Here is a 25,297-nt window from a genome sequence, read left to right on the forward strand (position 1 = left end):
AACCCAACTGGGTGGTATAATAACACATCATTTGGAACGTGTAAACAAAAATCCCACTTGCAAAATGGAGAGGAAGCTAACATCGTACACAAGTCTGAACTTGCTAACAATATGTGACACCAGACTGCGAAAGGTTGTACTTATTCTGTTCCTTAGTATTGATTCAGCACATCAACTTGAATTTCATTTTAGATTCAAAGCTAAGGGCTGGAAACAAATTCCTTTGCAGAAGAAATAATTTATCATTTTTCTTTCGCTTTATCTTTCCATTCTCCAGATTATTACTCGGTATTTTTTCATAACCAGGCACAAAGCATGAATCTTTTTTATGCATTTGGCACTAAAGTGCTATTTCTGATCATATTTTGATCTTCAGCTTGGACTGTTAAGAAAAACAGCCTGTACAATCAGAAGACCAATGATCTAATTAAGCCTATCTTAGAGATTCTATTCTAGCCAATTGACAGTTCGGATTGGGTTGGAAGATTGCAACCTTCACGTGGTCCGCCATGTTTCGACGAATGCAATCAACCCGGCGTGCACAATCAAATAAGATCAAATAGAACAAGTTGTCCGACAACTTTAGGCTGTGCACGCCATACGCAAGAAGAAGAAGAAGACAGTTCGGATCTATGCTTTATGTTCAATTGCGGTACAATCTGTTTCTCCCCAAGCATCATTTAATAGGCTTAGTAATAAACAAAAACGTTAATGCTAATTTGTCTCTTTTTAAAGTCAAAACCAAATATTTTCTGTGAAATCTCACAATCTGGGAAATAAATATTTTCACAAAGTGATCACATCTTTAAAAAAGACTAGTCAAAATTGTAACATCTATATATTTTTGTTAAATACCTCCCACTATAACGGGGAAAAAAGAAACACAAATCAGCCTCCAATACAGCTCAATTATATAAACAAATGAAGTTTTCAAGCGTTACTGCTTAACACCACAGGCTGTTGTAACAGCATTCCATGATGCTCATGGAGCAAAGATAATTCTGAAGATAGAAAAACTTTAATTACTTTGTTCTAATTAAATAAATGTTGCTTTTTTTGTTTTAAATTTACTTTAGAATTCAATTGCAAGCACAGGATTATTTTTAAACGTGGAACATATCAGCTCCCTTCATGAAGCACAGTTTCAATTGGCAGTGGGCAATATCCGAGAAGCACACATTTACTTTTTAGGCCAACATATAACATTTATGATAGCAAAGGAAACCTTGCCCTGAGTTTTCTCATGCAACATTGAATTTTCGACATATGTCACCAACATATGTAATTTACTTTATGAAAGAATCTTCCCTGAATATAAATTGTTAAATGGTTCAAAGATTACAATGCTCAACGATTTTTATTTCATACATAGAAAACGTATTAGGAGTAGTGTTTGAAATGACAGAACTCCATAAAATTTTAATGGCAGGTATTCTGGGGAAAAAATAACAGCATTCCATCCACAAATATTTTCAAGGAATAAATATGCATTTATAAATAGTGTAAATTTACATCAAGATTAGAAACAAAAACAAAAAAAAATCACAAGTCTGAAGTTTATTCCTTAGTCTATGTGCAACCCATTTATCTGTGACTTGGCTGATAAGTTTATCTAGGAAACTGGAACAAATTTAAACATCATGGCTTCAAAATAACAAGACAGATAAACATAAAAGCAGTAAAAAAAAAAAAAAAATCTCTCATCTAACTTTTTCACATTACAAAATTTTCTTAATAGATGTTGCCCTCAAGAGAGACTTAAGATTCCTAACTACCATACAAAAATGACCAGCTAAGCTAGTACTTTTAAAGGGAAAAATCGGAATGAAAAAAGATGATGAAAACAATTCATCAGCCCAAGATAAAGTATTACAAAAAGAATGTCTTCAAGTCAGTAGTCTTTGTGTAATGTTGCTCTGATATATACAAAATATGAAAAGTTATTTATAGGTATAGCTAAACCAGCTTTACTTGAACTTATTTATCCTGGCATAGGAGCAGCTTCACTCCTGCCCAGTACCGTTGACACTCCGCACTTGGAAGGTTGCATAGACACACAGTTTTCAGTCAGCAGCCACATGGGATAGCCAAAAATCAGTGGTGTAACATAGTGGAAGTTGACATCACATCCGGAATACCAATGATGTTTTGCTAGCTGTCCATAAAACAATACCTGTCAAGATGAGGATGAAGGCAGTGGAGGGGCCTGAAACAGAAAGAACAAATGAGAATACATTTCTATGCACAACAATCCTTAAAATCAGCGGGACAGGCAGCATCTCTGGAGAGAAGGAATGGATGACGTTTCGGGTCTGAAGAAGGGTCTCGACCCGAAACGTCACCCGTTCCTTCTCTCCAGAGATGCTGCCCGTCCCGCTGAATTACTCCAGCATTTTGTGTCCACCATCGATTTAAACAAGCATCTGCAGTTCTTTCCTACACAATCCTTAAAATCATACTTCTATATGACCAGGGCTGCCAACTCTCACGCTTTGAGCAAACTCTCACGCCCTCACGCTCATCAGAAATTTTGTGATTAACGAAAATTTCAAAACTCGGATAAACTACATGGTCCGCGGGTGTTGGAGAGCAGGGGCTGCGGGAGGGATGGGAGCAGAACCAGCGGCGGGAACAGATGCGGGTAGTGGGACTGGTGAGTGTTTGCGACGCTAACGCTGCAGCTCCGGCCATGGAGCACTCCGGACAGTGCGAGTGTCCTGAGCTGCGGAGCCGTCGGAAGCGTCGCGCCACTGCCGCGAGTCTGTGCCGAAGGGACAGATTCTCAAAGGGAGGTGGAGAGAAAGAGAGAGGGGAAGGAGACAGTGGGGGGAGAGAGAGGGGGGTGAGAGGAGAGAGAGGGGAGAGACAGCGGGGGGGCGGTGAGGAGAGAGAAGAGGGAGAGAAGCGGTAGAGGGGGGGGGCAGAGAGAGTAGGGGTAGAGAGTAGGGGGGGAGAGTGAGTGGTGAGGAGGGGGGACGAGTGGAAGGAGAGAGGGGTGAGAGGGAAGAAAGAGGGAAGAGCGAGGTGCGTGGAGAGGAAGGAGAGGGTGGATGAGAATGGGAGAGGAGAGGGGGGAAGATAGAGAGTGTAAAAGAGAGAGGGCCGAGAGGGGGGGAGAAAGAGAGAGAGCAAGGGGAAAGAGAGAGGCAGAGAGATTTAGGGGAAAGAGAGGGGCGATGATGAGTTAGTTGGAAAGCAAGGGAGAGAGAGGGAGAGAGGGGACGAGAGACAGGGGGAGAGTGAGAGAAGAGGGGGAGAGAGAGAAGAAAGAGAGGGGGAGAGAGAGAGAGAGAGAGAGAGAGAGGGGGAGAGAGAGAGAGTTAGGGGAAAGAGAGAGAGAGTTAGGGGAAAGAGAGTTAGGGGAAAGAGAAGGGAGAGAGAGGACGAGAGTGAGGTGGGAGGGAGAGAGGGGGAGAGAGAGGGGAAGAGAGGAGAGAGGGGGGGGGAGAGAGGAGTTAGGGGAGAGAGAGTTAGGGGAAAGAGAGTTAGGGGAAAGAGAGGGGCAGAGAGAGGAGAGAGGGAACGAGAGAGGGGGAGAGTGAGGTGGGGGGGAGAGTGAGGTGGGGGGGAGAGAGGGGGAAGAGAGAGAGAGGGAAAGAGAGGGGGGAGAGAGAGGGGAAGAGAGGAGAGAGAGAGGGGGAGAGGGAGGAGAGAGAGAGAGAGAGGGGGAGGGGAGAGAGGGGGGTTGAGAGGAGAGAGAGCGGAAGAGAGAGAGAGGGGAGAGAGAGAGGGATGAGAGTGAGGTGGGAGGGAGAGAGAGAGGGGAGAGAAAGAGTGGTGGAGAGGGGAGAGAGAGAGGGGGGAAAGAGAGGTGGGGAGAGAGAGGCAGGGCTGCCAACTCCCATGCATTGAGCGTGAGAATCACGCATTTCACCAAATTCTCACGCTGATCACAAATTTCTCTCGCTCTGTTGTGAGAAATTCTGTGATCAACGGAAATTTCAAAACTCATATCAACTGCATGGGCCGCGGGTGTTGGAAGCAGAAGCAGCGGCGGGGACAGATGCGGATGGGGAGCGGGGCTGGAGAGTGTTTGCCGGGCTGGCGAGTCGCTCACTGCAGCTCCGGCCATGGAGCAGCCTCAGTGCAAGAGTCCTGGACTGTCGGAGGCGTCGAAGCGTTGCGCCGCTGCCGTGAGAGTCTCTGTGCCGAATTCGCCCAGGTGACCGGCATGGATCAGGCTGCGGCTCGGTGCATCCTGGAGAGCAACCAGTGGCTGCTGGAAGTACCAAGCACTGGGTAGAAACGGTGGAAGGTAGTGGACTTCAAATGGGGGTGGTTGGTGAAAGCATCCTGCTTGCCTGCTAGATTTTCACTTACTGTAACAGCAGGAAAAATGTTCCCGATGTTGGGGCGTTCAGAACCATGGGTCACAGTTTAAGAATAAAGGGGGGGCCAGTTAGGACTGAGATGAGAACAAACTTTCTTCACGCAGAGAGTTGTGAATCTGTGGAATTCTCTGCCACAGAAGGCAGTGCAGGCTGGATGTTTTCAAGAGAGAGTTACATTTAGTTCTTGGGGCATCAAGGGATATGGGGGGAAAAAAAGGAAAGAGGTACTGATTTTAGATGAATAGCCTTGATCATATTGAATGGCAGTGCTGGCTCGAAGGGCCGAATGGCCTATTCCTGCACCTATTTTCTATGTTTCTATGCTTGAGTATATGGCAATAAAACTCGATCACTTGATTTTGAAGCATTCATGCATGGTGGAGGTATAATGTAGTCATAGAGTGATACAGTGTGAAAACAGGCCCTTCGGTGCAACTTGCCCACACCCGCCAACATGTCCCAGCTACGCCTACCTGCTTTTGGTCCATACCTCCAAACCATGTCCTATCCATGTATCAGTCTAACTTTTTCTTAAATGTTGGGATGGTCCCTGCCTCAACTACCTCCGCTGGCAGCTTGTTCCTTACACCCATCACCCTTTGTGCGGATAAAGTTACCCCTTAAAAAGTTACCTCTTAAAAATACTTCACACTAAAAACATTGAAATCATACTTCTACAGTGCACTAAAACATGATTTTAATACATCAAATTTCAAAAAGTTCCTACCCTGGGAGGGGGGACACCCTTCTTCCACACCCTCTCCCCACTCGGTTGCTCCACTCCCTCACTGGGTACCCCCAAGGCCAGTGATCAGTGATCGCACTGCCTCCCCCCTTTCAAAAAGGCTCCAATCTAATTTAAAGCATATATATTGCATTCAAGTGTAAGTTAAAAGACTCGCTACACTATGCACCATATTACAAAATTTCAAGCTGAAAAATGCAAATGTTCCGTACCAATGGGAGGGGGACACCCTCCTCCTACTACCCCCCCCCCCCCCCCCCCCCCCCTCCGGTCGCTATGCTCCCTCGGGCTTGGTCTCTCGTAATTTCTCACTCCCAACTCTCACCCAATGTTGGCAGCCCTGATATGACTTCAAAGAAAGCATTTCTCAAATCAGTTGTGCTTGAGTGCATGCACCACTTGACTCAAGAACAGCTCCTTCCCTGTAATCAGGCTTCTGAACAGTTTTGGTTAGTCTTGGATTCATCTCTACCCCATTGGGCACATTGAACGTTGTCTAAGGAACTGATGCGTTACACTGCTGAGAGATATATTCTGAACTCCATATCTTCCCCTTTGCTTGGCCTATTGTATTGAGTTTGAACTAATTGTATCTATGTATGGTACATCTGATCCTTTGCAGAACAAAGCTTGTCATTGTACCTTGGTATATGTAACAATAATAATATAATAAAAAACCTAAACCTGCAGCTCAGGCTTTCTGCTGGGGAATGACAAAAATGCATATTTCTAATGGGGTTAGCTGAAATTAAACAAATAAATCAGCAGTGAACTAAAGTTTGCTGCAGAACCACAAGGGATAACGAGTGAGGTTTGGAGTGGCTGAACCAGGAGATGGCATGCCAATGAAAGGGGATAAGGAAGACGAAGTCCACCTGGTTCTCGGAGCTGACTTGTATTTATCAACTTGTGCTGCAATTGCCGGACAGGAGACACAACATCCATATTAAAGAATCAAAGAAATGTAAAACAGAAAAGTGGGAAAGTTGTCAAATAACCATACACGACGACTTTTTTTTAATGCTCAAAGTCCCTTTCCCATTGCTTTTCAACAAAACTGTCTCATCTCTCATTAATTTTAGGTTGATAATCTTGATACATTTTGTTTATTAGATAAAGAAGGATTTTTTGTTATTTTGCTAATGAGCAAGTTTCTCCATTTCAGAGTTGTGTATCTCTTCTCCTTGTGGAAACGAGGAACTGCAGATGCTGGTTTACACAAAAGGACACAAAGTTCTGGAGCAGGTCAACCAGCATCTCTGGAGGACAGGAATAGGTGACACTTTGGGTCGGGATCCTTCTTCAGACAAAGGGACCAACCCGAAACGTCACCTATCCACGTTCTCCAGAGATGCTGCCATACATGCTGCGTTACTCCAGCACTTTGTACCTTTTCTCCTTTATATGTTGCATTTTTTCCATTCAAAAAGGTTGTGCCATTTTGTTAGTTAATTTCAAAACAGCTAACCAAAATCTAACGCCTTGATCGAGGAGTCCGTTTTCTAATTAAATAATTTTTTTTTAGCAAGTCATCTATTTTGGAAGATGTTATAACTGAGAATCTTATCACAACCAGAAATGCTATTTACATTGGGGGCGAAGGGAGAGAAAGTGTAGGTCACTATGTAATAATTAAATAACAAGAACCCTGATCGATTCTCCCCTTGCTTGCTCTTGGGCACTTCATGAAGCTGTAGGGTATCCAGAGATTAATTAACTCAGCAAACACTGAACCGGATTCATACTGCTTTGCACAGCTCAGACAAAAGCCAAGACATTGAACATAATAATGCTAGATTTAAACCCGTCTCACAGTGCGAGTCCACCCACGAGTGTTCCATAGTTAAAAACAAGTCAAACTTGTGGTAATTACGTAGAATTAACGTAGCGGGAACGTCGGAACTCATGGACGTAACTTAGCGGCCCGTAACGTTAACGGCAGGTACTCAGGAAACTTGATAACCCGTGAAAAATTTTCAACATATTGAAAGATTTCCACGAGTCAAATTTACTCTTGAAGGAAAAATTTGAAACTTTTAAACTCGTTGTAATACCGTAGTAGTCCGTGAGTTTACCATAGTGACTCGTAACTCGTGGGTTTGGCCTGAGTGCCAGAAGTGAAATGTTGAAGATTAGTCAGATCTTAATGGAAAATGAATGAATGGATGGATAGATATAGGGGTCTGAAATTAACCTGGATACTTTCGATGGGAGAGAGCCGCCGTTGAAGCTGAAGCAAAGATGGGAGCTCAAGCATTGATGGGAAGGGTTAACACCGGGCGGGACGCGTGAAAAGTGACCAAACTGAGGGAATTCCCACGTATATGAAGCAGAGAGAAATGTGAGTTCTACATCTAACTTTGGCATTAAGCAGCGAGGCTCCCTCCCTGTTTCACTCTGGTTTGCAGCACCAGCAGTATGTTGGTGCAACTCGGAGTACATGTCACACCGAAGGGAGGCTTCCTCTTCGTCCCAAACTGCTGGCCTTTGGTGGGAATTAGCGCAACGCCAGGGAGGGAGATGGGGTGGGCGAATTTCGCCGAGGGCGCGCCCCAGGCAGATGGATGTGCAGAACCCACCTGTTTGCATTGACTTTCCAACGGTCTGAATGTCCTACAAGGCGAATCTCTGGAGCGATTGGCGCTGCGAAGGCAAGGCCAATGAATGGCCATTGTAGATTGGCTCTGCACGCTGTATGGACATGTTGAACTGCAAAGGTACCGCGGCGACCAAGTACTAAGGGCATTCGGGACCTGATTATGGAGATTAACGGCAGCCGCGCAAGCAAGCTCCGCTGGCACACCACCGGGGCAGCCCTGGAATATCTCAACCTGCCGATGATGATCCGTGGCTCGGCTGACCCCGAGCTTTATCAAATTGCCCAAGACACCACCTCAAGCGCCCAGTCCGTCGCCACCGCCTCCTTGCTGCACAATGGCAGCGAGTGCGGGGCCGAGATCCTGCCTAGTTTTTTTAAGTTCTGAAATTGAATAACTTTCAATACAGAATCAGAATATACTTACTGTATGAGATGCTGTTCAGCTCCTCTATTTGTTACTTAAAACAGGCCTTCATTCACGGTGGTGCAGTGGTAGAGTTGCTGCCTGACAGCAAATGCAGCGTTGGAGACCCAGGTTTGAACCCGACTACGGGTGCTGTCTGTACTGAGTTTGTAAGTTCTCCCCGTGAACTGCGTGGGTTTTCTCCGAGATCCTCCCACACTCCAAAGACCTACAGGTTTGTAGGTTAATTGGCTTGGTGAATGTAAAAATGTCCATAGTGGGTGTAGGCCCCCATGTTTGGCCAACTGTACGCCATCTGCGTGGAGCCATTCCTTAGTCTGCTTCGGAGGAAGTTGACGGGCATGGTTCTACGCGAGCCGGTCATGGAGGTGGTCCTCTCGGTCTACGCCGATGACGTGCTCCTCATGGTCACCGACCCCGTCGACCTGCAGAGGATGCATGAGTGCCAACGAGTCTTCTCGGCAGCCTCCTCTGCCAGGATCAACTGGGGGAAATGTTCTGGACTCTTGGTGGGTCCCTGGCAGGTGGACTCTCTCAGTGAGGAGATGAGGTCTTTCACGTGGAGTACCACACACCTCCTCTACCTGGGAGTCTACCTGAGTCCCGGTGCGGAGACCTGGCTGGCGAACTGGCAGGAGCTGGAGGTGAAAGTCGTCACCCGGCTGGGGCGCTGGGCGGGTCTCCTCAGAGTGCTTTCGTACCGGGGCAGGGTGTTGGTCATTAACCAACTCGTGGCCTCCATGCTCTGGTACAGATTGACCACATTGGTCCCATCAGCCACCTTTGCTGGGATCATCCAGAAGAAGTTGGTGGACTTCTTCTGGGGCAACGGAAAGCACTGGGTCTCTGCAGCGGTCCTGAGTCTCCCGATCGAGGAGGGCGGTCAGTCGCTGGTGTGCATTCGCACCAAGGTGGCGGCTCTCCGCCTCAGGACCTTGCAGAGATACCTGTACTCAGGGCATCCTCCCAGGTGGCACGTGCTGGCAACGCACTTTTTCCAACGGAGCCGCTGCCTTCAAGGAGGTACGCGGATCCCGATGGTGAGGGTCAGCCGTGCGGTCCTGATGGGGATGCCTGGCTTCTACAGGGACTTGTTGAGAGTCTGGAACCTGGTTGCCGTTGACCAGGCCCCACCTCCACCGGCGGAGGGTGACGGCCTGGACTTGAGAGCAGCCGGTCCCTGTCCCGCCCCATCGGGTGACCGGGGGGCTCAAACGTGTGGAGTACTGGTGGTTGAGCAAGGCCCCGCTCAGCCGTAATCCATCCCGGGAGCCGGTCCCACACAATTTGAGCCGCCTTTCCACGACACCCTTCGTCTCCCTCCGAGACGCAGGGAGGCGTGTCCTGTACAGGCTCCTCCTCCACACCCTGCACTTCCTCGCCCTGGTGGAGGTGGGGTCGCCCTGGTCCACCAAGTGGCGGTCGGTGTTGCCTTCCGGTCGCGAGGGGGGCCCCCGGTGGGGGTCCCTATACGCAGGGATTCTCCCCCTCTACATTGGGGACCTGGGATGGAGGGTACTGCATCGAGGTGTACCCTGCAACCTGTTTCTCTCGCGGTTCACAGACTCGCCAGCCGCCTGCCACTTTTGCGGGCTGGAAGAGTCTGTGTACCACGTGTACATGGAGTGCGTGAGGCTGCAGCCACTGTTTCAATACCTAAAGGGGCTGCTCCTTGCCTTCTGGCTGCATTTCTCACCCACCATCCTCATCTTTGGACACCCTGTGCGTAGGGGAGAGGGTAGGGCTGAAGATGTCCTGGTTGGGTTGCTCCTGGGCCTGGCCAAGCTGGCCATCCGCGAGTCACGGCGCCAGACGGTGGAGGGCTCTACCCGAGCCAGCTGCCTGCCCCTTTTCCGGGGATACGTCCGTGCCTGGGTGCGGATGGAAAGGGAATACGCCCTGTCTACGGGCACCCTGAGGGAGTTCCGGGACCGCTGGGCACCGAGGGGGGTTGAATGTATCCTTGACAAGGATTGCAATATAGTTGTTTAGCTCGTCTTGTATTATGGTGGTGTTTTGTTTTATTGTATTGTCAATACTATTTTAATATGTGAATAAATATTTTTGATTTAATAAAATAAAAAAATAAAAAAAATAGTGGGTGTAGGATCGTGTTAATGTGCGGGGATCGCTGGTCGGCGCGGACTCGGTGGTCCGAAGAGGCTCTTTCCGCTCTGTATCTCTAAACTAAACTAAACTAACAGGGGAGACCACTGGACCTTCTTGGTCAGTTTATTATTTTACACTTATATATATTACACAGATCACGCAGTGTGAAATAAAGCTGGCAAGCCGAGGTTATGCAAAAAACGGAGAAAAACGGGAGACGATTTTATTCAGCAACTCCATTCTGGCAGAACATCTATCCTGTGTTAAGAAACCTAACTTTCAGGGGATTTAAATCTTGAGTTCAACTTCTACCCGAATTTAATCGATTTACAAAAGCTTTCAAGTTCTCCCTGCAGTCCGTTTCTTAAACACTTTTACGTTGTGCGCTTTTTTTGACAGCCAAGTACTTTTAATGCCATTTATTGCATTGTAGCAATGATAGGCAACGATTTGATAAAAGGTTAAACATGTTTTTTTTGTTTGCAAACACACAGCGGTTAATTACATGACAAGACATCACCATGTTTTAGGTTTAGGTCACAGTTTAAGGATAAGGGGGAAATCTTTTAGGACCGAGATGAGGAAAACATTTTTCACACAGAGAGTGGTGAATCTCTGGAATTCTCTGCCACAGAAAGTAGTTGAGGCCAGTTCATTGGCTATATTTAAGAGGGAGTTAGATGTGGCCCTTGTGGCTAAAGGGATCAGGGGGTATGGAGAAAAGGCAGGTACAGGATACTGAGTTGGATGATCAGCCATGATTATATTGAATGGCGGTGCAGGCTCGAAGGGCCGAATGGACTACTCCTGCACCTATTTTCTATGTTTCTATGTCATTTACGCACAGCACCGCCCTTGGAAAAAATACGAGGTATGGTGCCTGTGGCTGGAGATTGCAAACAAATGAATGGGTTGTCAGAATTTGTTCATTTATGTGGGGAACGCATCTGAGCAGAATCTGAGAATCGAGTGGCGTCCCAGAGAAGCATGCAGCTACATCTAAGAGGCACAGAGAAGCTGATCATCGGGGCAGTTCTGCCCATGGTCATGGGAGGCTTTTTATAATGAAAAAAACAAAACTGCATGACATAATTTTTATCAATGTGATGATTTTTCCACATGTTGATGGTCGTTGTTGGCTCAAGAGTAACTCGGGAGAGGAACTTGGTACATCGCAGAAATGAGAAGTAAACGGCGAAACTTAGACATACACGTGGGAACTCGTTGAAACTCCGGAACATAAACTTGGAATCTTGTAGAAAACCACGAGTTTCATTTTTTCTTTTACTCGGGATCACTCGTGGGTGGACTCGGACCGTGAGACAGGGCTATTACTGAGCTTTGCAGCTGGAATGAGCACTTTACACATATATTGAACATTGTATTGAATGAACTTACTAATGTGAACTGGTCATAGATCTGCATCATGTCCTCCATTCTGTATTGTTCCAGCACAACAAAATTGTCAAGGTTTCCACTGGCCTTGCGAGCGCAGTCCTGGCAATGCACTACGTACGTCTTCCGTGAATTACTCTCATTGGTAACAAAAAGTAGATCAAAAACCTCCACCTGTTGCACAGACATTAATGTTAACAAAGTCATTAACATTTCCCATCTAAAAAGGGATAAATTTGAAATTATCCTGCAGAAAACATTTCAACAGATGAGCAATAAATCATATACTTACTCAAACATATTGTCAGAAAACAATATTTTGTGGTAAATATACGAGTAATTTGAGACAAGTTAGGCAATAACAAGCATAAAAGGGATGGTGACAGTGCTTCACTCCAAATTGGAGCGCTTCACTCCAAAAACTCCACTCCTGGGGAATTCTCTGCCACAGTGGAAATCTATGCCACAGAAGGCAATGGAGGCCAATTCACTGGATGTATTCACGAGCTAGATATAGCTCTTAGGACTAACGGAATGAAGGGATATGGGGAGAATGCAGGAACGAGGGACTGATTTCGGATGATCAGCCACGGTCATATTGAATGACGGTGCTGGCTCGAAGGGGCGAATGGCCTACTCCTACACCTATTTTCAATGTTTCTAAATCCGTTATAGCCAAACCAATTGTTATCAAGACGGCAACCTCATTATTCCCGTAATACACATCAACTTTGATTCCATTCTGTAAGGTTGAACAGAGTAGATCTTGTTCTTTCCCAGTTTTTTATGTCAGCACAACCATCTGATGCTCAACTTAAAATGGATTCCTCACCAACTAGGACCCCACCAGTTGTGCAGCACGGTAGCGCAGTGGTAGAGTTGCTGCCTTATAGTGCCAGAGACCTCAGTTCGATCCTGACTACGGCTGCTGTACGGATGAATAGGTTGGGTGGTTAATTAGCTTCGGTAAAAATTGTAAATTGTTCCTGTACATATTTGGAGTCCAGGAGGAAACTAGTGCACCTGGAGGAAACTTAAGCGGTCAAACTCCGTACAGACAACACCCGTGGTCAGGATCAAACCCTGGTCTTTGGCGCTGTAAGGCAGCAACTCTATTGTTGAGCCACTGTGCTGCCCAAAGTTATAAAATTCATATTGATTGAAAACAGTATTTGGGGTAAATTATTAAAAATGAAATGATGCAATGAGTCACAGCTATTCACTGTGTTTCCTGTTAAGCGACAAAAGTAGAAAAGATACTTCAATATCCAGAACTGGCAATTACTTTAACCTAACTAATTCATTCTGTTTTGGGGCCCGTGACAGGAAAAATGATAAGAAATGTTTAGAAAGCTAATTATGAACTTGGATTTTGTTGCCTGCTTTTTAAATTTAATCACAAGAAACGGACATGACTAGAAATGCTAGTATTTAATAACCATGAACCAAGTGATATTCTGCACCATTTCACCATCACTAATAACAGCTTTTCATTCCATAATGTGCTTTAATAACTGAATTTCAATTTCCTGTCCACCACTGGTGGGATTTGAACTCAGTCCAGGCTGCTAGAATCCGAGCCCGTCATGCCACTGTGACCTTTAATTCTATAAAGTATTCTTAACAATATTCTGTTAAAGTCAACTCAAATAGATTTGAAATGCATTTTTTGTTGAAGAGCGCTAGGAGTGAAAAGCAATGAAAAATAAATTGAATTAAAACAGCAACCAACTGTCTTGGTCGACAAATGTAAATCAATGAAAATTTGTGGCTCCTCTTAGGGTGCCATTATCTTGGACTGACCTCACAAATGTTGCAGTAGTGTGCAGGCTCCTCCTTTGTATGGCCATGCCATACAATCTCTTTGCCTGCACTAATGAGACCTTCCCTTAACATCTGGCATTGCTTGAGGGTTCTCAGCAGGCAGTATCTAAAGAAAGACATTAACACGTTGGAGGCTTTCAACTTGAGCAAAATGCCCCTCCCAACTGTCCTCTCTGTGCAGATATCATCATACTTTAACCGGAGGCTCCAGAGAATACAAAGGCAATCAAATACGTTTATGGTCTCCGTCACTTTGTGGCAACCAGTAAAACAGTAGAAGCATGGTTTGACATGGAAGCCTTGTAAATGTTCACACTCATCTGTTGGCCACCTTCCCTCTGTTTAATGCTACCATAAATTATTCATGATCACTCAAAGGATAAAAATGGGATTAAGACTAGTTGGGCCGGATATGCGACACAGGAGACTGCGACGCTTTGCCAGTCGATTTCCTCAAAAACCCAACTGCTTTCAAACGGGGTCAGAGTATCAAATCTCATTAAAATTATTATATTGATTAATACATTTCACATCTATGGTCTCCAACAATATGTACCACAAAGATATTAGACATTTTTTTAGCGAGAATAAATATTTTTGCAGTCACCAATGTGTTGGATATTAATTCAAATTATCCATTGGTTGGCACCCAGCTCCCAGCTAAAGTCCCCGCAACATGCCTGCCTCAGCATTTATTTTAAACAGACAAATTGTTCTCCACTAATAGGGTATATTTCTATTGCTCTTTGACTTAAGATGCGAACTGCTACATTAGGAATGGTTCACTATGCTGGGAATATGATCTGAATTTAGACATGTTAATAAAAAGTTAACAAAGTTAACTTTCATCCATTTTGAACCTGGATTTCAATCTTGACTCACAGCGAATTTACAAAGTAATATTTTAACTGAATAACGTGTGGGTAAAAGATGGAAGTAGGATTATTTTGTGAGAGGTTTATTTTATGTTAAGAGGTGCAGCTTCTTTCTACCTGCCAACTAGTCATGTGTATATTAATCTATTTTCAATATGAGGAAAAACGTTTTCACACAGAGAGTTGTGAGTCTGTGGAATTCTCTGCCTCAGAGGGCAGTGGAGGCTGGTTCTCTGGATGCTTTCAAGAGAAAGCTAGACAGAGCTCTTAAAGATAGCGGAGTCAAGGGATATGGGGAGAAGGCCGGAACGGAGTACTGATTGTGGATGATCAGCCATGATCACATTGAATGGCGGTGCTGGTTCGAGGGGCCGAATGGCCTACTCCTGCACCTATTGTCTAAAATGACTTACCAGAGGTTCAATTTTCGATAGATTATTTTGTAGAGGCAGGACTGCAGGATGGGGGCCTGGATATTTAAGGTGCATGATATTCGGGAAGATTGGGAAGCTAGGAAGGCCCCTTTGAAGTAGGGACATCTTATTAAACAGCAAAGCAAGTGAGGGGCCATGTGCCTAAATCCTGCTCTGAATGTATATTCAAGTGAAAACTAATTATATTTTTGGCAATATTCTTATGTCGTGTTTCATTTAATACACAAATCTAGTAATAAAGGGAATCCATAATTCTTCTTTCTTCCCGAATCAGTATTTAGTTAACAGTTTTGATCACCATTTAAAAATAAAATTGTTGCATGATTTAAAAAATGAACAGATATAAGAAAGAATACCCTAACATTAAGATGGCCCTTTATCATTTGATTACGTTAATAAAGGCTTTAGTTTTCATACCAGTTTCCGAAGATAGCTTCAAGAATATGTTTTCGTAAATAAATATTTTCCTTTTTTAACCTTAAACTAAACAGTTAAGATTTATTTTGAACATAAATTTATTAATATCATCAATGATTTGCCAGCTAGCTTATGCTGTTCTCGGGTACTTTTACAACATGCTCCTGTAGAGGAGAGAGTAAAGTGAGGAGATAATTAACCTGACTGGCAGAGTCTCTAGACTACAACAGACCATATTAAAATTATCTTTAAAATCCCAATTGCTGTTAAAACATGAAAAGATGGCTAATCCATGGCTTTACTAAAAATCTATCAGCGCCATTTATAAACAAACTTGGTCGAGGAAAAGTGTTCAAAGTGTCAGTGGGAGCGCTGCACGTTGGCTGCCCTGACGCAGCGTGTCCGTTATTTCGACTTTTTTTGTGTTTTTTTTTTTTGGTTTGTCTAAGTGTTTGTTTTGGGTGTTTCTCGGTGTGCCTTGTGTGGGGGTGGTGGGGGGTGGGGGGGGGGGGGGGGGGAGGGTGAAACTGTTCTTCAGTCACCCTCGACGGAGAGGCGACTTTTTCCATGTCCCTTCCATGCCTCCCCTCTCGCGGCCTAACAGCTTGGATTGGAGCGGCCTTTCCTGGAGTCGGGCCCCGAGCATCAGCAGCAGGCGCAGAGTGTATTTTTTTCCATCGCGGAGCGGGCAAACCCTTGCCAGGGGTCGCCAGAGAGGAGTGCTCCGATCGCTGGCCCGCGGACTGCAACATCCTGAAGCGGAGCTTCTAACCGCGGGTACGGCATGGACTTTCCATTGCGGTCTGGAATCCCTTGCCAGGGATCGCCGGAGAACTGCCGGCCTGTGGCCCATAACATCCTGATGCCGCGGTCTGCGGAGCTTTTAGCCGCGGGCGGGGCATTGATTTACCTTCCGGAGACTGGGATCGCTGGAGAAGAGCTCCGACCGCCAACCTGCGGCCTATAACATCCTGAAGTCGCGGTCTCCGATAAGAAAGTGCCGATTCGGGCGCTCCAAGTCGTGTAGTGTGTTCGACTGTTCATGGCCCCGACCACAGGTGAACAAGGGAGGAGGACTGGCTGAACTTTGTGCCTTCCATCACAGTGAAGAATGCTGTGGTGGATGTTTGTGTTAAATCTTATTGTGTATTGTGTGTTCTTCTTAAGTGTATCGCTGCTGTGACGAATAAAATTGACTTTGAAAAGCCTCAGGACAAACTAAAACCATGCATTCCGCTCATTGCGGATTAAACACTCACTTGATCATTTCAAAGAGCTTTGGATCAGACACCTTGATGTTACGTGCCATGTTCCAGGACAGATGAATCATGGGAACAATAGACTTCACGCTTTGTAACTTATTCCACTCGTATCGTTCCACTGCCAGCTTATATTGATTTGCTGTAGGGTGCACAATTAACTTTTAGTGTAAAAGTTAAAGTAGAAATAACTTAAAAACAACCGTTTCTACAGAGCTAAACATGTATTACAAACATGTTCAAATTTCCCGTGCTAAATATATATTATAAAATATTAAAGAACAGATGGGTGCACAGCAGCTTACAAACACCTAATTCCATGTTCTTCTGGAAATATTATCCCTGAATCAAATGAAAATTTCTTAAAATTAGATTTATTATATTGAGAATAAATATTTATTGAGAAAAAATGTGTGCGTGTGTAAAAAATGTATATATACTGAACTTTTTTTTGTTTATTATTTTATTTACAGAGTACTATTTTTACATATTCTGTTGCACTGTTGCAGATGTCATTGTTCTTTTGGGAACTATGACAATAAAACACTCTTGACTTGATATTTTTTCCTTGCTAATGAATCATAAAACCTTGCCAATAATCCAGCTATGGTCTAAATTTATAAATAGCACATGCATTGGTTTGTCAGATGCAATAACGGTACCTGTCAGAGGGCCGACATTCCAAGCTATGTTGTTGCACCATCCAATGGCCTGAACCCAATGCACCGTACCAGCATTTATCCATACCAGGTCACCTGGGCGCTGAATGAAACGATATACTGGTACATTAGCCTCGTAAAGATCCTCTAAGTTCGGCCACCATGAGCCCATCAAAAAATTTATATTATTCCTGGCAAAGAAAATATAAATGTGATTTAAAAATATATATTATCCAGAATTCTCTCATTTTCCACTCTTTATGTTCATTTCTACTTCTCGAGGATACATTTTTGGGACATTTTTGCCATGTCATTATATGTAATTGTATGTAATTACACCGTTATGCTTTTACTATATTTTCAGAATTAAAGTTACACATTCTATAACATCTATTCTTACAATAAAAATATTCTTACTTTTCGCAGAAGTCATTTATGACTGCCCAATACGATTCAGGCACAGCAAACCATTCACAATCTCCAGGACCTATATTAATATTAACCGAGCAGTAATTGTTGTTTTCTTGATGACCTATAATTTAAAAACAAAACACTGATAAATTACAAAAAGGACCAAGTGCAAATTAAAACCAGAGATGTGCACCTTTTCTATTTTTCCAAACTATTTAAAATTATAGTTCCAACATGTGTTCTGTGCAATTGTACAACTAATTTGTAGATTTTCAAAACCTGCTTCAAAGCGGTATTAAATAAAAATTCAATTTTCAATACACTTCTCTTTGACCCATTAGAAAAATTAGCATCAATTTTACAGACGGGATCGACATCAAACAACTTTGCTTACTGAAATGTTTAAGAAGGAACTGCAGATGCTGAAAAAATCGAAGGTAGACAAAAATGCTGGAGAAACTCAGCGGGTGAGGCAGCATCTATGGAGCGAAGGAATAGGTGACTTTTCGGGTCGAGACCCTTCTTCAGACTGATGTGGGGGTGGGGGGCGGGAATAAGAAGAGGCGCAGACAGTGGACTGTGGGAGAGCTGGGAAGGGGAGGAGAAAGAGGGAAAAACCAAGGACTACCTGAAATTGGAGAAGTCAATGTTCATACCACTGGGGTGTAAACTACTAAGCGAAATATGAGGTGCTGCTCCTCCGATTTACAGTGGGACACACTTTGGCCATGGAGGAGGCCCAGGACAGAAAGTCACTCAACACCTCCATCCCCCACCAGGAGGGTCTTAAAGCCCTCCGTTTCTACCTCAACCGCAGAACCAACCAATCCCCATCTACCGATAATCTCCTCTGCCCAGCCGAGCTGGTCCTTACCCTCAACAGCTTTTCGTTTGACTCCTCCCATTTCCTCCAAATCCAAGGCGTAGCTATGGGCACGCGCATGGGCCCCAGCTTTGCCTGCCTCTTTGTAGGGTACGTCGAACAATCCTTGTTCGAGGCGTACCATGGCCCTATCCTCGAACTCTACCTCCGCTACATCGACGACTGCATTGTTGCTACCTCCTGCACCCATGCAGAACTCACCAACTTCATCCATTTCACCTCTAACTTCTACCCGGCACTCAAATTCACCTGGACCATTTCCGACATCTCCCTACTGTTTCTGGACCTCACTATCTCCATCGCAGGTAACAGACTACTGACCGACATCTACTACAAACCCACTGACTCCCAAGGCTATCTCGACTACACTTCTTCCCACCCTGCTTCCTGTAAGGACTCTTTGACTATAGATGAGGCTCTCACCAGGGTCTTTTCTATACCCCGTAGGTCTGCTCTCACTCCCCATTCCACCACTCGTAACAAGGGCAGAGTCCCCCTTGTCCTCACCTTCCACCCTACCAGCCGTCACATACAACAGATAATCCTCCGACATAGCGAGCTAGATAGGGCTCTTAAAGATAGCGGAGTCAGGGGATATGGGGAGAAGGCAGGAACGGGGTACTGATTGGGGATGATCAGCCATGATCACATTGAATGGCGGTGCTGGCTCAAAGGGCCGAATGGCCTACTCCTGCACCTATTGTATATTGTCATTTTCGCCACCTGCAACGGGATCTCACCACTGGCCACATCTTCCCATCTCCTCCCCTTTCGGCTTTCCGCAGAGATCGCTCCCTCCATAACTCCCTGGTCAATTCCACCCAAACCTCAATATTAAATTCTGCATGTTTAGATAACTCACATTTCTCTTTCTTTTTGTATCAGTATCTGCTATTTTTGTCATGCCCCCCCCCCCCCCCCCTCCCCTCCATTTTTATTTCCATTTTATCTGTTGGCCTGCTGAGCTTGTCCCTGTCAGCCAGACAATACAAAATGAGCAACAGTTCGACACCCAAAAAAGCTTACTTTTAACAATAAGTTTTTTAGTCCCATCAGAGAAATTCCCTTTATTCCACCCATTGCACTCACCCACCGTTTCTGCTTCCTAGCCTAACTGATGTGGAACATGAAACAGTGCAGCACGGGGATTGGCCCTTCGGCCCACAATTTCTGTGCTGAACATAATGCCAAGATCAACTTTCATCTGTCTGCACTTAATCCATATCGCTCCATTCCTTACATAAGCCTATCTAAAAATCTCTTAAATGTCACTCGTGTATCCGTCTCCACCACCACACCCTGGGCAGCACGTTCCAGGCACTTGCCACTCTCGGAGTAAAAAAAATTGCTCGCACATCTCCTTTAAGCTTTGCCCCTCTGACTTTAAAGCCATGCCCTCTCATATTTGATTTTTCGATCCTGGGGAAAAAAAACATGCTGAATTTCTACTTTATATGCCTCTCATAATTTTATATAGCTATCAGGTCTCCTGCAACCCTCTAGCCTGGCAGAGAAAACAATCCAAGTCTGTCCAACCTCCCCCTGTAGGTAATACCCTGCTCATCTCTTTCGCACTGATCAAGGGTCTCAGACTGGAAACATTAACGGTTTCTCTTTCCACAGATACTGCCTGACCCCTGGGTTATTTCAGCATTTTTGGTTTTTAGTTCAAATTTCCAGCACCTGCAGATGCATTCCTAACCATGTTATCAACTTGCGCTGCCACATTCAAGGCTTTTTGAGCTCTATCCTCCTCCAACAGTAAATTCTACTGACTCTCAACCAACAGTAAATCTCTTACAAACATAGCCATTAGTCAACCAGACATATCATTAAACAATTCCCTATTATATCCCATCCATAGTTCCATCCTTTCTATATTTACTTTGTATATTTATTGCTAGCTCTTTTCCATCAACATTATTGTTAAGATTCTTCAGAAAATTATCTTTAAAGAGTATTAAAATAAAACTTTTGAACTTCAGTCTTGTTTTGATTGTCCAAATAAAAAAAGTTATAGATTTCATTCTCCACTGAGTGGATAGAGGGTGAAAAGAATAATACGGTATGGATAGTCATGGAGTGCTGTAAAATTCACTTTTATTTGCTGATACATGGGACTCAATCTCATGCATAAACATTAGTTAATTATTTACTCTGCACCAATTTCTGTTCTTGTACATGAATCAATAAACGTAGGAGCATAAGAATGCAGAGAATAAATTTGTGGTGCAAAAAGACTAATTCCAAAATGAAACAATAAGGTTTGTTTCATTTCGTATTTATCTACAGCTAACAGTAATTAATTTGACCGACCACCACTCCACTGACCTGGAGTCCTGCTTCCTGGAACTTTCATGTATAGCTGGACTGTGTTCATTCCAAGGATTGTATGGCCCACGTGGCTCAACAGGTTTCCTGCTGAGACCACACGTACAAAGGCAGGCAATTTTGTTAATTCATGAAGTTGCGATTTCCACCTGAAGCAATGAGCAACAAACGTGTAACAGTGCAACAAAATTCATACATCACCGACAGCTTTAAAATTATCGGTGCAGTTAGAAACAGACGTGTTGACTCAGTTATATGCTCAAATCATTTATACACATTCGCCACATTCTCCTGTATCTGCTCTATTGCTCTCCAGGGACAAAGGAATTAGCAACTTTCAAAGGATTCTACAGAAACCTTCTCACATTGAAGCAAAAGAAAGGGAAGAACACCAATTTTCACAATGAAATAGTTTAGTTTATAGATACAGCACGGAAATAAGCCCTTTGGCCCATTAAGTTCATGCCAATTAACCTACAAACCTGCACATCTTTGGAATGTGGGAGGAAACCAGAGCACCTGGAGAAGCAAAATCTTGATCAGTTGGGCAAGTGGACTGAGAAATGGTTAATTTGAGGGGCTGAGCGGGTGGGGTTGGGCAAGCTAGGACTTGATTCTTTGGAGCACAGGAGGATGAGGGATTATATTATAGAGTTGAATAATTCTTCCATTATGATATTTTACAACAATTATACTTTATTAAGATTACTAAGCATCAAATATCATTTTTTATTATTTACAGCAGGGTTTGAGCCACATTAAAAAGGCAAAAACTTACTTTTGCTCATCTGACAAATCGATGTTAGTCCCAAATTTAATGGTTTTAAATGGACCTCTCCTCTTTTTGCTACCACTATTTAAAAAAGAAAAAGTTACCAATGTAAATATTTTCTAAATACTTAATCTTTAAAACGTTTGTTATTTTTGAATGGTAAAACATACTTATCAGAAGATGTGGATTCACTATCTGATTGGTCTTTATGATGGCTATTCTTCTTCTCATTTTCTTCCTGCAAGTAAAGGAACATCAATTATGTAAAGTGCATTATTTGCTTGACCTGGATAGGGCACCAAACAAAGACAATCTCGTAGAGCAGTGGCGAGTTTCTCAAAGAAGTTGGATTATTCAAGGTCATCACAGTATTTACTGGGAAACACTTGGGAACCCAAGGTATTTCAGTGGTTCACAGCACCCACAGCCTTTACATATTCTACCAACAAAATGATTACAAGCAGATTTAACATTTTTTAAACAATTCATCAGTTATCAATGTTTCTTTGCAATCATTCATCCTCATTTTCTCTCTGAGTAACCATCTTTCTGCTCCCTCTTAATTAATTGAAAAAACATCCTCCCATGTGCTGACAAATGGTTGTATTACAGAACTCTCAATTTATCTCAATTCAATTTATTGTCCTTAGCCTTGGTTATGTTCTGTTTCTCTTTACTTCAACAAACTATGCCTTATAGTCTAAACACCTCCGAAAGCTATTTATTGCCTCTCCGAATTACCTCTTTCCCATCATGCATCCCCAGTATGTATGCTCTTGCATTTAACATGTTACAAAGTTACCCAATCTTATTTCCAGAATTTTCAACATCAATTACAAACTGACACATTTGGCCCCTTTGATAATATTTGAGCTGCCAATTTTATCTTCAAATCCATTCATTCAAATTGAACAATGACAGCAGTAATGTGAAGACAACAGAGCATTAAAAAAACATAAAAAAGATTTAGGATTTTTATTCATGGCCAGAAATCTTTACTTGAATATTGTTATTTCACCATTCCTAGAATAAACTAGTAGCTTTTGAAATCATACCAAGTTATACTTCTACAAAAGAATCACCACAGGAATGTCATTAATTAAAACATAGGGAAAGGATGGAATACCAATGGAAATGAAGAAAATACAAAATATTCACTTTGGTATTTTCTCAATGTTCTTCATTTCCTTCAGTATCCTATCCTTTCCATGTATTTTAATGAATGACATTCCTCTGGCGATCCATTTTTTTTAAAGGAACAAAATCTGAATGACATGAAATACATTTTGTTTTGCTCTGAGCCACATTTAGTCTCTGACAGTGGAAAAAACTAACCCGCAATGATTCCTGGAATGATGAGGCTTGGTACTGTGCATATTTGGCAATTGTGGTGTGTGATCTACTGCTCTCACAGCGCCAAATCTTCTTTGTTCCAGTAGAGTCCCAGTTTTCATCTGCTGGCTGCAATAGTTGTGTCCGCACCTCTACTAAATGTTCATTATTTGCTTCTACCAAAGTCTTGGTGGAAAACAGACCTAGGTCTAAAATAAAAACCTAATTTTTTTTAATTGATTTTGTGCACAGTAACAATTGCAAGAATTATGAAAGGTGAACTTTGCCACCTCAAAAATTTCCACAAAAACAGGCCGTATTCGTTTAAGGATAGCAAGAGACCAATGGCAATAGAGATGACAATTCCCTACGTTCCCTGATATTTGAAGTAGAGGGGAAGGAAATGGCAGGGGCGTTTACACTTTATGTGCTATATGTGCTGGAATCATCCAAAGTTTTCTCTTTTCAGATGATGAGACCTTTGGTTTTGCATAGCCTAGGTTTATTTGTCTTCATAATGTCCCAAGTTTAAAAAAAAATCAACAAAGCAGGCTAAATGATTTGTGGGTAAAAACTGCAGATACTGGTTTATATCAAAGATAGACACAAAGTGCTGGAGTAAATCAGACAGCATCTCTGGAGAAAAAGGATGGATCCTTTTCCCATCCATTTCCCCCAGAGATGCTGCCTGACCCGCTGAGTTACTCCAGCATTTTGTGTCTATCTTCAGACTAAATAATTTCTTCCCCATATCAGATGATTTATGAATAATACAGTAAACACTCATTTCAACGGACCCCTTTAAAACAGATTTTGGTTATAGCGGATTGACCTACCGACGGCTGACCACTCAGGCCGCCTCCCCTGCCGTTTCAAGCATCAGGTGTCCTGTGAGATTAATATTAAATCTTCCTGCTGCCTGGGATATGTTGCAAAAGGATGCCATCACCAAAAATGAACCTACTGGAAAATGAGGTCACTTTTGTGATGGTATTCTAGTTGCATAAAGACTTCTCAGTGTGAGGTGAAAATGTCGAGTGCAAATCACATAGAAACAAGTGTTGAGGGAACAGAGACAACATTGAAGAAATCACTGACCGATACAAAACAGTTTCATATATTCAAATTATTCAGTTTCAACAAAATTTCTCCGGATCAATTTTGTAAGTATGAATACAAGTTTGTTAAGTATATTAATGTGAAACTACTGCAGCAAGAATATTGCATAGATCACTGACCAGAGAAACTAACAGGAAACACAAAATGAAGGAATAACTTTCATGGTAAGAGAACCATGAAGATTCTTGATAACTGTGGAAATAATTTAACGTATAAAATAATTTGAGTTGGCATTCTGAAGTAAATAAAAAACAAACGGCTGGGTGAACTCAGCAGGTCAGGCAGCATCTGTGGAGGTAGAGGGATAGCTAACATTTCAGGACCCATTGAGTACTTTGTTCTTTTCTGCATTGTATTTATAATATACTGAAGTGATGTATGGCATCCACATTTAAAAGTATCACTCTTTTCAAATGTGGATGTTATATATCACCTCTATACTAAAATGTTTTCCCACTAAATGTTCACTTTTCTTTAAACTTAAAATTGGCAAAACAGTAATCTGCTTCAAATTTTCACAAAGCAAAGAATTCTCCAAGAACAATGCTGAAAGAAATGAGGTTAAAAATTATTATTAATGTATTACATTCATATTACAAGACTTACCTAGCTTGAGAGCTCCAGCAATACCACGGATTACAGTAACAGGGTTGTTGGGATTCGTACAGAACTGATGAAGTGGAGGAAAGAAAGCATCACGCTTGTTTTCTAACTGCACAAATGAAAAAAAACATTATATTAGGTGTTAAAACATTACATTTAAAAAAATAAAAATTGGATACAGTGAAACTCAATTTATGGTTATATATATATATGAATCTAAATTATTACGTTTTCCCGCTGTGTTGTATGCCTTTAATAATCACGAAAAGATAATCGGGAACTTGCCTTCAAAATTGTACAAAAATTGAATCAAAATCAAGTGTTAATATCATACAGAACTAGTTTAACCATTATTTTAGTTTACAAGTATAAGAGTTTTCATTGCCAATTGGAAGCTAATTCAGAAATAGATAACATTATTTGATTGATCGGTTAAACTGGTACCTCATGTTCTACTTACATAAATACTAGGTGTGGGAGGGTTTAGCTTGTCCTTTGGCAGTGGTGGATAGGGTGGTGGTAGTGGTCGAGGAGGTGGACACTTGTCGAGTAAAATGCTACTATTAGATAAACCATTTCTCCCCAGATTTCTGAAAAATAGGTATTAGGTTTGTCACATTCCATTTATTAACCCCATTTGCAAATTATTTAGAAATAAAATTGTGTGTGAACGAGGCGATATTGACCAGAGAAACAAAAATGACAACATATAAATGGAAACCTTGACCAAGCTCAATTATTCAAACTTTGCACGGACAATAGCAGATCTCATATT

General features: G+C 42.9%; 1 protein-coding gene across 2 annotated transcripts in view; it reads right to left on the bottom strand.

Annotated features, from left to right (window-relative positions):
- Positions 1-1,330: 1,330 nt before the first annotated feature.
- kdm6a (lysine demethylase 6A) overlaps positions 1,331-25,297 on the bottom strand; it is a 205,831-nt gene continuing 181,864 nt past the window's right edge. For both annotated transcript variants that reach the window (XM_033033054.1, XM_033033055.1), the window contains 12 exons: positions 24,983-25,112; positions 24,526-24,631; positions 22,804-23,009; positions 21,639-21,706; positions 21,475-21,549; positions 20,697-20,845; positions 17,489-17,603; positions 17,075-17,262; positions 16,413-16,554; positions 13,407-13,533; positions 11,607-11,777; positions 1,331-2,206 (listed from right to left, as the gene is read on the bottom strand). In XM_033033054.1, the coding sequence (XP_032888945.1) occupies positions 2,177-2,206; positions 11,607-11,777; positions 13,407-13,533; positions 16,413-16,554; positions 17,075-17,262; positions 17,489-17,603; positions 20,697-20,845; positions 21,475-21,549; positions 21,639-21,706; positions 22,804-23,009; positions 24,526-24,631; positions 24,983-25,112 (1,507 nt within the window). In that variant the 3' untranslated portion in view covers positions 1,331-2,176. The remainder of the gene's footprint in view (positions 2,207-11,606; positions 11,778-13,406; positions 13,534-16,412; positions 16,555-17,074; positions 17,263-17,488; positions 17,604-20,696; positions 20,846-21,474; positions 21,550-21,638; positions 21,707-22,803; positions 23,010-24,525; positions 24,632-24,982; positions 25,113-25,297) is intronic.

This window comes from Amblyraja radiata, chromosome 14, assembly GCF_010909765.2.
Source record: "Amblyraja radiata isolate CabotCenter1 chromosome 14, sAmbRad1.1.pri, whole genome shotgun sequence".
Classification (NCBI taxonomy): domain Eukaryota; kingdom Metazoa; phylum Chordata; class Chondrichthyes; order Rajiformes; family Rajidae; genus Amblyraja; species Amblyraja radiata.